The 10,730-nt window shown below is 49.8% G+C and overlaps 1 protein-coding gene across 1 annotated transcript; it reads left to right on the top strand.

Annotated features, from left to right (window-relative positions):
* Positions 1–868: 868 nt before the first annotated feature.
* On the top strand, positions 869–4,962 carry LOC123111165 (protein TRAUCO-like). The gene is made up of 3 exons (XM_044531856.1): positions 869–1,758; positions 2,691–2,863; positions 4,391–4,962. Exons 1-3 carry the CDS (start codon positions 935–937, stop codon positions 4,663–4,665), a joined length of 1,272 nt encoding a protein of 423 aa, XP_044387791.1. The 5' UTR covers positions 869–934; the 3' UTR covers positions 4,666–4,962.
* Positions 4,963–10,730: the final 5,768 nt, after the last annotated feature.

The raw sequence follows: 10,730 nt of genomic DNA, 5'->3' as shown, positions 1-10,730 counted from the left end.
GAAAAATAATACACGCTTTTGAGAAATTACACAAATAATACAGCGTCGGCTTCCTGTAAGCTGACTGGTACCAATCGGCCAGCGGCAAGCCGAGTAGAGCCCAGTCGGCTACCGGTAAGCCGATTAGTGGCTGCGCCACCAGACACACGGCAAGTCGGCCAGGTTGCATGCAGTCGGCCAAGGGGAGGCCGATAGGCCGGCCTATCGGCTTCAGGTAAGCCGATAAGTGGCTGGATGGATGAGTGGGCCTACGTGGGCTGATTGATTCCGGTATTATATATGTGCGAGTCCATGGGTTAGCCAGGCATACGGGTATTCGGGTACTCGCGTAGCGTATGCATATGCGGCCAGCCGGTGTACACATATTCGATGTATTGTATATACACCACGTACAACCCGGCTAGGTCATGCGCGTATGCACTGGCTGTAGTGCTGTACCAAGTCATGATCCTGTGCTAGTACGCACGTAGGTTGTTTTGTCATGCATCTGCACGTGCATGCATGGCCATGCAATACTGGAATCAATCAGCCCATGTACTAGTTAAGCACACATATAATATTGGAATCAATAAGTCCACGTACGCCCACGCAGCCATCACACGCAGCCCCATCCATCCAGGGACATAGGCCGGCCTATCGGCCTCCCCTTGGCCGACTGCATGGAACCTGTGGCTCAACCACTAATCGGCTTACCGGTGGCTGACTGGGCCCTATTCGGCTTGCCGCCGGCCGACTGGTTCCAGTCGGCTTACAGGAAGCCGACGTTGTATTATTTATGTAATTTCTCAAAACCGTATATTATTTTTCAAATTTTATTAAAAAAATGTATTATTTAAAAAAATTTAGCCAAAATCGAAACCCTCGCCACCCAAATCACACCCAAACCCTCGAGCCGCTTCCCAATCCCCAGCTCCCGAGTGCTCCTCCTCCCCCGATGGCCGACGCCGCCCTTCCCTCGCCCGCTATGCTGCCGCCCTCCGATTCCGACCTGCTCCTGCCGCCGTCCGATTCCGACCTGCTCCTGCCGCCCACCGACGCCCCGACCCCCGAAGCTGCCGCCAGGACCCCCAACCTCCCCGACACCCCCGCCTCCGCCGCGGATCCCGAGACCCCCTTCTCCGACGCCGCCACCGCCTCCGACGCCGACGTTTCCGCCGTCGCCCCGCTCTACGCGGCGGCCGTGGATGACGCCGACGATGACGGGATCAACGACCCCTCGGGCGCCGCCAGGAAGCACATGACCCTCGCGCCCCCGGCCCCGCCGACCAAGAAATCCAAGAAGAAGGGCGGCAACTGCGTCTGGACCAGGCCCAACTCCCGCAAGGGGAAGAAGAAGGCCAAGCCGCCCGGCCACGCCGTCGCCGGCGGCGCCGGCGCCAGCGGAGGCGGTCGCCCCAGGCCCTCCTGTGGCAAGGAGGAGTTCCTCCTCACCCCGGCACCCCGCCTCGCTGCCGAACGCAACGACGACGGCCCCGAACTACATGTGCTCCTCTCGCGTGTCTACAAGTCCGAGAAGATCGGGGTCTCGGTGGATCGCACCAAGGGCAGCACCAAGGGCTACCGCATGATACGTGCCACCCGTGGCATTGCATCCGGTGCTTGGTATTTTGAGGTCAAGGTGATGCACCTTGGTAGCTCTGGCGCCACCCGTCTCGGCTGGGCCACCAACAAGGCTGACATCCAGACACCTGTGGGTTGCGACAGCTTTGGTTTCAGTTACCGCAGCGTCGATGGCTTCAAGGTGTACAAGGCCTGGAGGCACAGGCGGAGCTCCCGGTAGGGCGAGGCAGGGCGCCCGCCCTATCTTGATTTTGGGCAAAACGATTTCTACATGTACGCATACGCTATCGCTGTCTGGTTCTGGAGTCACTGTCGCTAGAAAAAGAAGAGAACCAAGAAAAACGAGTAGGCCTAGTCGGTCGTCAGATTCTCTCCACGTTATTTAGGCCCATGAGTTCCTGCTGCTGGGCACCGTTCGCACGCACCAGTACACGCCATGCTATCTCTCTTACATTGAAAAACAACACGCTGTCACGCTTTCTCAAAATAAAAACACGCTATTTTTTTTCTAAAATAACCACACTTTCTCTCTCACAAAAAAAACCGTACACAACGCCATCACATGTTGCGAATTTAGGATGTAAATTTTCTGAGAATAGCTTTGCAATGTTTGTCCATTTTACGTGGTCCTGACTCACTCCTACGGACTCCAGAGAGCCAATGATTACTGGGTGCAACCAGAGGGAGATGGTAGCACGGGCTATATTCAACCGGTTTGAATGACAAACGCATAACAATGATATGAGTCTAGGGAGTTTGTCCCTTGTTGTCATACCGGTTGTGATATTGAGCCTTTTTATTTTTCTCTTTGATCCGCTTGCGAGCTGTAATACTTTTATGACTCTGTGATACTTTGAGACTTTTTAATAAGATGGCTGCATGCATCGTTCAGATGCAGAGGCCGGGGGCAAGCCTCCTTTTTCAAAAAAAAAACTCTTCATTATCCATATGTTTTCAGATTTATTTAAATATGATTGCATTTCTGTTGTATTTGAATTAGTTTGAAATTATGTAAAATTATGAGTGGACTATTATTGCGTAAAAGCTATTTTGATATTGCATCACATCATTTATTAGGCTTAGAGTTCGCCCCACCTTAATTTTTTTTCGTCCTCCGCCACTGCCTGGAGGGACAAGTACGCCGATGAAGGATATGGTGAAGGAGATGTCCCGGGCTTCTACATTTCTCTGCCTCAGGGCGAGCTGTATGAGCCCAAACAACCTGACCTGGTTAAGTGCAAGGGGATGCCTTTCCATGCACAAGGTCTCAAGGATGAGAAAAAGGCGCTGGATCCAGTTCCTGGTGAGTAATCTTTCTTAAGGTTCCTCTTCATATGTTCATTCTTTATGCTAAAAAACTGCAGGAATAGAGTACTTAGGTTTTAGGATAACATATTCAACAGAGTAATTCTTTAATGTGAATATATGGGCTACTTGATTTTGTATGTATGTTAGTTACTAGAAAAGTTTATAGATCGTCGTATGCAGCAATTATGTACTTATCTCATTTGTCATTTGTCCTCGGACTGCCCATGCTTCACAACTGCAGCAGCAGCTACGAAGCCCCTTTTTGAAATGGGTGCATTCTGTCCTTTTCAACCTTATGACTTATGCAAGCTCCAAATACCTGTGTGGGCACTGGGATACTTATATGTGTTCCAAATCTCCATTGCACATACTAGAACTTACAACGTGTTTGGTTCAGCGAATTCTGTGCGGTTTCCAATTCCCACGCTTTCTGGAAGTGCAGAATGTGTTTGGTTTGCATACTACGCCTTCTGTAGTAGCGATTTCCGATGTGCGGTTTTGCAAAGTCGAAACCAGCTGAGCGGAAGGTGATTAGGAAACCGGACAGGACCGAACGAACCAAACAAAGTCAGTATCCCGTAAAAAAGAATCAGAAGCGACACTTACCTATTACGGAAACCCATTGCATTACCTGAGCAGGAACCAAACGCGCCGTTTATTTCATTTCACTCACTCATATTGTGATATTTCCCATAGATAGTCACCTAGTCAACCTAATAGGTGATATTATTTCCTTTGAAGTATGGAGCGGCATTTGATGCAGAAGCATGATGATGGATGCAGCATACTGTCCATTGACTAAAGCATAAAAGAAAATCAATCAAATGGCATTTAGTTGTCAAATGACATCTCCTAAAACGCAGCGGTTGCAATTCATACAAGTTTCTCAATACTTATATGAATTTACTAAATTAGTTTCTGTCAAGGATGGTGTATATTGTTTGAGATATCAAAATGTAAGCTCTCAATGTCCATGTTCCACGAAAAGCTTTGCAATTCTGAGCTTTGCTGCCCCCTTCTGCACAGTGGACTCCACTACTCACCACCCCTTCATACGAGTGTATCATCTGCTTTTCCGGCACATCATAGTTATTCTGGTTCGGTTGCTTCTGCACATTCTGATTCTCAATCAAACCATGTCTTTGTTAGCCCATTGGTATGAATTCAAAGTTTATGACGTTGTGGTTAATTTCTTGTTCATGCATTTTTGCATATCTAGTCTATCATAGCACCTTCATGTCTTGCATCATTAGTGAAATCAGAAATTTCATTGTTATGTTTACAAGGATTTTGTTACCCTATTGTAGCTCTGATTGAGATTTTCAATAGTGGGGTGTTCAGTACATATACAGTCAACAGACACTATAAGGAAGGTGTTTCCTTGTGTTTTTGCATTTTGAAATAAAGAATCCCAGCTATTGTTGTCTTGCCCTTGCATGCCGCTTCCTGCTTCCAACTTCTCCAAACTCTATTCATAGGGCCTGTTGTCTTGTTATTGACTTCAATCTAACTGCAAATGTAGGAAGTGAGATAGTTTACTTCAAGAACGGGGTATGCCAAGGCACGGCCTTTGAGGATATTCCTGGAGGGCGCTACTACCCAGCTGCATCAATGTACTCACTGCCTGATGAGCCAAATTGTGAGGTCAGGTTCAACTTTGGGCCTGATTTCACGTTCTTCCCTGAAGACTTCGCAGGCCGTCCTGTCCCTCGGCCAATGAGCGAGGTACCTTACCAGGCATATGAGCTGAAGAATGAGGGACCTGCTGAAAATGGTAATGCTGAAAAGGCTGGTTAGTGTAGTTATCTTGCTGTTTTCATTATTCTGTCGAACATACCCGTGGAGTCCACTAGCTAGTTTATTTAGTGCTATGGCGAAGCTTACTGACGAACTTACCTTATCCTAGTTAAAATGCAGCAAACTGGCTGACGGCTGCTGCTGGTTTCTTGATTATTATGGCGAAGCTTACTGAACATATTTTATTGCGTCCTAATTAATTAAATCACAGCAGGCATGTTGATGGCTGTAGCCTGTTTATTAATTACATTGCGAAGTTTATTCATGAATATATATTTATCTGGCTAGAATGTATGATACGGTGCTGTACCAGCTTTAGGACCAGAGTTATGAACATACCGATTTGTGAAAAAAGCTTCTAGAGCGTTGTTTGGAACACGTGAAATTTTCTTGAATTCTGCAGGAATTGTATTTTTCTTGTGAAATTTCTGTGTTTTCTAGATGAAGCGGGTGCTTGTGGGTCAGCAAGCAGTTTTGTCTCTCCGTTTGCCACTTAGTTCTCGACGTATGACAATTCAAAAAATATGTTTATATTTAGCTAAGCATTGTGTTCTAAGCTTGGCGGGCTAAGTTGCATTTATCGTATCCCGTTTGATCTTGTTCAACGGAGCTCCCAAAACAGATCTTTATATAGCAGTTCGGACGGGCCGTTTTGGCTCCTGTGCTCGGATGAGCCTATGAGTGAATAGTAAAATCGTTAAAAATACAAAACAAATTCAAAAAATTCTGAAGAACTGAATTTGTCTTTTTTGTTGAGAGCTACTCAGATGTCCGAATGCTTTGAAATTTGGCACGAACGTCACGCATTCAAGCATCTTTCACCACAAAAAGATATATAATTTTTTGATTCTTTAGTATTAGTATTTATTTTGTTTTTACTGTTCATAGGGTGTAGATGAGCTCGGTTCGAATTGGATATTCGTTTCTTTCAAAACATTTCTCTATTCTTTTCCTTACTCTTGCAGAGCCCAAGGGCAGCGTGTCAACTTACGGCTCCTTTGGTTCCAAGGAATTTTACAGTATTTAGATCCTTAGAATTTTGCTCTGTGGTCGTCTGATTAGCATGATTGGAATTATTAGGAACTTTTACATAGAATTATTTTTCCTTTTTGGTGCTATCAGACACTCTTCCATCCAAATACCTATAGTTTTGTAATGAATCCCCTGAATCAAAGAGGTTTCAAGGGCATCTCCAACGACCCTCAAACCTTGCGGGCTGCGCTGTTCAGATCGTGGAAGCCATTCAAGGTGGACCTCTATCGGTCTGCATGATGGTCCTTACGTATTTTCGTCCGCAAACTGAAGACAAACGTGAGGAGGCTTTGCAGGAGTTTGGACCGCTGCCACGCCCGCTTCTGACCGTCCTGGCCCACCCATACCCACTCCCTCGCCCGCGAGCATTTCCTGTAAGAAATGATACTGGCGTCGGCATTGAAGTGGCATGCCGGCCGAGAAAGCACCTCCCGCACCGCTTCCTGGTGCACGCGACTACTTCGCGTTCAAATGACGCGTCGTCCGTTCGTCTGCTGCCCACATTAATGACACACGATTGCTGAGGCGGCTACTCTGCGCCACTTGTCCGTCCCTCTGTCGCCCATCATTGCTATATAAACTGCTGCCATGACCATAGTTGTAGTCATCTGCATCCAATCCCTCTCCGCACCACTCCCACCATGGATTTCTCCCGCGCTAAAGTTCTCTGGGACAGGCTGGTGCTGGAGGAGAAGAAGGAGATGGCCGCCATTGCTACTGGCTTCAACCGAAGGGCTACGATGAATGGAGGATGCGGTCGCCGATGAGCCGGCGCCAGCCTCCTCGTCCACGCTACCCTCGCCGGTGCATTGCACCATGACCATTGGTGAGGCTCGTGCCCGTTACATGGACATGGTGCGGGAGGAACGACTTCGGGAGGTGCAGGCCGATGCCGCTTACAACCACCAACTCTCCAAGAGCACCTGCACGCGGAGGAGCAGCTCGCTGGCAGGGCGATAGCACCGGACACGGACCTGACGGAGCAGGCGGCGCTGCTCGACTCCTATCGCTTCGCCCGCGAGATACGCCTTGCCTGTTGGCGGTACAACTAGCGGGTGGCGGCCGCCTATAATGAGTGCGATGAGTCGGTGGACAAGGTGTTCGGCGAGACCGATGATGAGGACGACATCCTTGGCTCCGTCGAGGCCACACTGCGCCACCACGGCCACGAAGTCATCACGTTCGTGCGCGCCGCCGACAGCGAGGAAGAGTAGTGCATGGTAGATCATCGTCGCTCTGGTCCCAGGAAGGCCACCGCTCCTCCCCTTCCTTCAAGCCAAGCTTAGTGGGCTGAGCATCGTCGCCGATTAGTCGCTTGGTGGCGACATGAAGGCGGACAACTTTAGTTCCCAGGGCTCCGGAGGCGGAGCTGGAGAAGGCGAAGCTTCATTTTTGGGGCTCATGGCTGGAGATGGGGAACGGGCGCCGATAATCTTTTAGTTTAGGTATTATACCTTTGGAGTCGGACGGGCACCACTTTTAGTTGAACTATGTTTGAAATGTAATGAATTTCATCATGTTTATACGAAATCTAATGAAAATCCGCCGTGTTTGCATGAACTTCGTCCGATTTGTATGAAAATCCAGCCATGTTTGCACGAATTTCGTTTGTTGTACTGATAGTGTTTGAAATGTATGACGGGTAGCGTTGGATGACGACCACCCGTATCTGTGTCCGTGGATTGGTCTCCCGACATTCGCGGATAGATGTGGGAGGAAATTTACAGGTTGTCGCTGAAGATGCCCTAAGGGCATGGCCATCGTGTAACCCCAACAACTAGGTCTGGACTCCATGGTGGCAATAAAGTGTTAGCCCGAAGGAGGCAGGTGTTGCTTGCAGAGGAGGCTGTTGTTTCGATGAAGAAAGCTAGTAAAAGAAAGGAAAGAGAAAACAAGAAAAAGATGTGGCGAGCTGGGAGAAAACACACTGACCAGTCAAAAACCCCGACCCAGGCGGATGCCTCAGGCCTGCCTTATACGTCCTGGCTGACAGACGCCACTCCTATGCCACCCAAATCTAGGGTGGATATGGGGAGGCCTGGGCGCGTCCGCCACATCGGATTCAACAAATGCTGGCCCACCCCGACCCCACATATATTCATCCTCATCTGCTTCCGGGACCAAACTCTAGCCACTCCACTCCACTTGTCCCCAAGCCCCCTTCCGACGATCTTCGGCCTTCTCTGACATGGCGGGCAGCGGATCCGAGTCCTCGGTCACCCGATCAATGGACCGGGACCTTGTCTCATGCGGGCTCAAGGTGGAGATGACTGTCCGTCTTGCGCTCTATCGCTCCCGGGAGTAGTCCGCCCGGCAGCTACCGGAATCAATTCGGCGGGTGGCGCGTCACCATTGCCTCGTTGGAGATGGCGCAGTCCATCTGGCGCCCCAACTCCATGGCGGAGGCGCAACCCATTCGTTGGTGCACCGAGTCGAAGGTAGATGCCCGAAGTTATTGCCGTCCGATGCGAAGGTTAATATGGCATGACGTGTCCGCCTCGCGAGGCAGCAACAACCCTCGCGATAAAGGCCGGCGAGGTAGAGTTGCACGCCGCATAGTCACTACAGGTGACCGACAGCCCTGGTATGACAACTGCGTCATGGTGGACGTGTTGGGCTCCGACCACGATGGATCTATTGTGGACCTCACATTAACCTGCGATGTGCAGGCCATGGGCTCCGATGATGAAGAGTAGGGCATGGGAGACGGTGGCACCTCGAGTCCCATGAGCTGGTCCATGTCCTATGTCCTACTCTACCTCGCCGGCGACCGCACCTTCACTTTAAGGGGCTCAGCTGGCCTCTAGACATGGACACATCCATGGACCGAGTGCTGGTGAAGATTTAGATTAGGTTTTATATTGTATGGATTTGAGGATTTTTAGTTGAGGTATCCGGTTGTGGAACAAAAAATATGAGATGTGAACAATCACTATTCATGGACCCGCCCGGTATGTCCGCGAATCGTTTGAGAGGCCAAATTTACTGTATGTGGTTGTAGATGTTGTGAGGCAGCATATGAAGTTGAATGGTAATCGGTCTCGGCAATTGTTCTAGCTCTCCAAGCTTAGGTGGATGTAGGTAGCACCTTGGTGCTGCCTCCGTGCTACATGCCCTAAGGCCCGCCCTAAGCGAATCTTTTTGAAAAGAATCAGGAGCCCACATTGCGTATAGTGGTGTTAGGGCATTTCCAAGGCGGATCCGTAAACCTCTCGCAACCGTCTGAACTACGCTGTCCGTACTATGAAGCCATCCAATACGGGTCTGTATCAGTCCGTGGGGCGGTCCGGACGCGATTTCTCCTGCAAATTGGAGACAAAAGTGTGCGAGCGTTGCGGGAGTCCGGACACGCGAAACATAGGACTCCGACACCCCCGCCCACCTAATTCCCCTCCCAGTCCCATTTCCTTCCACTCCACCCCTTCTCCCTCTTGTTTTGCATCCGCACCCTACACCTTCGTCATCGCTGCTGTTCGTCTCCGACCGCCACAGAGGCATTGCCAGACGTCCGCAACCAGCACCAACGCACCCGCTCGTCATTCCGACAGAGCTTTTAGCCTTGGAGCCTCTTGTACCCAGGTACACTCCTCCCCCTGTCGACGACCTCCGTGGTAGACACCACGGCGGGCAGGTGTTCGGTCAAATGTCATTGAGCTTATTTCCAAATGCTACGTCATTTTTAGAGTTGAAAGTATGGTGAGCTACTCGACCATGGCGGATGAGTTGTTGTGCTACGCGTGGCTGGCCGTATCCACAGATTTCATAGGCAGGACCAAAGGGCCGCCCATCTCGGAGCAAGTGCATGAAAAGTTTCACGCCAGAAAGCACATTGCACCCTACGACATGTACATCACTCAACGACGCAACGTGAGGTCGTTGTCGTATCACTGGTGTGCTATGCAGGTCGGCATCATCAAGTTTTGCAACTTCGTTAGTCAGCTCGATGCAAGATGGCCATTACACGTGAACATGGAGATGGTAAGTTTTACTTCCTCTTGCTCAACTTGTTCATTGATTCATTCACTCAATTTTGGTCTACACATTATATTTAGCACGCACGCGCCGTCTTGGTGTACCACAGGTCTTAGGGATGGCCATTTACGTGCACACACTATTGGATGAAGCTGAAGGGGAAGTATGTTTGGGAGGACATGATCTGTTCATGAAAAACTTGTTTGATATCCGGGATCTAGTCAAATTTGAGACCTTGTTGTACTAGAATTAATTTGCATGCTATGTGTGGATGATTTGTGCTATTTCCTATCTGAACTTTGATGAATATCGACCGGTTTGCATGAATTTCGTCTGCTTCATTTGTCGGATTTAGGGATCTGGCAACCCTTGAGGGGTTCGAACTCTGGGGTTTGTGTGGAGATCTCAACCTGCCCAGCCTGTCTACTCGCGATCCTCCCTAGCCTAGCGCGTAGAGCTCAAAGAGACACAAAGACACAAATTTATATTGGTTCAGGCCACTGTTGTGGTGTAATACCCTAATCCAGTGTGGTGTGGTGGATTGCCTCGAGGGGCTATGGATGAACTAGTACAAAGGATGAAGAAGCCTCAGGAGGTGAGGTGTTCTTGAGCTGGTGTGGTGCTCTACTTGTTCTGATTTCGGTCCCCTTCCTATGATGGTGGCTAGTCCACAATGGGAAGGGATTCCACAACGGCGGGATTTGAAAGGGGACAAGTAGTACAATCTATTCTGACAAAAGTAGTCTTCGCCTGCGAAAAGCCTCTGGTCGTGACGCTGCGGTGGGCTCGGTGATGACCTCCGTCCTGCCGTCCTGGCGGTCTTGGTCTTGTTGCACCAGAATGGAAACAATTGGCTGATTCCTCGGGACTCCGCGCCTGTGGCTTTCCTCTCTTGCACCGAAGAGGAAACCTGCGTTCTGCGCCCGCCTGGCCTTGGTCGTCATGGCTCACGTCAGCTTAGCCTCATGAGATAGCTACATAGAACTCTCCGCCCCTCAGGAGCCCTCCTGAGGAGGCCACTTCCTTCGGGGGTCTTGGCGTCGTCCGCCTCGCGAGGCTTG

This window comes from Triticum aestivum, chromosome 5B, assembly GCF_018294505.1.
Source record: "Triticum aestivum cultivar Chinese Spring chromosome 5B, IWGSC CS RefSeq v2.1, whole genome shotgun sequence".
In the NCBI taxonomy this organism is placed as follows: Eukaryota; Viridiplantae; Streptophyta; class Magnoliopsida; order Poales; family Poaceae; genus Triticum; species Triticum aestivum.
This window is presented reverse-complemented; position numbering and strand designations above follow the sequence as displayed.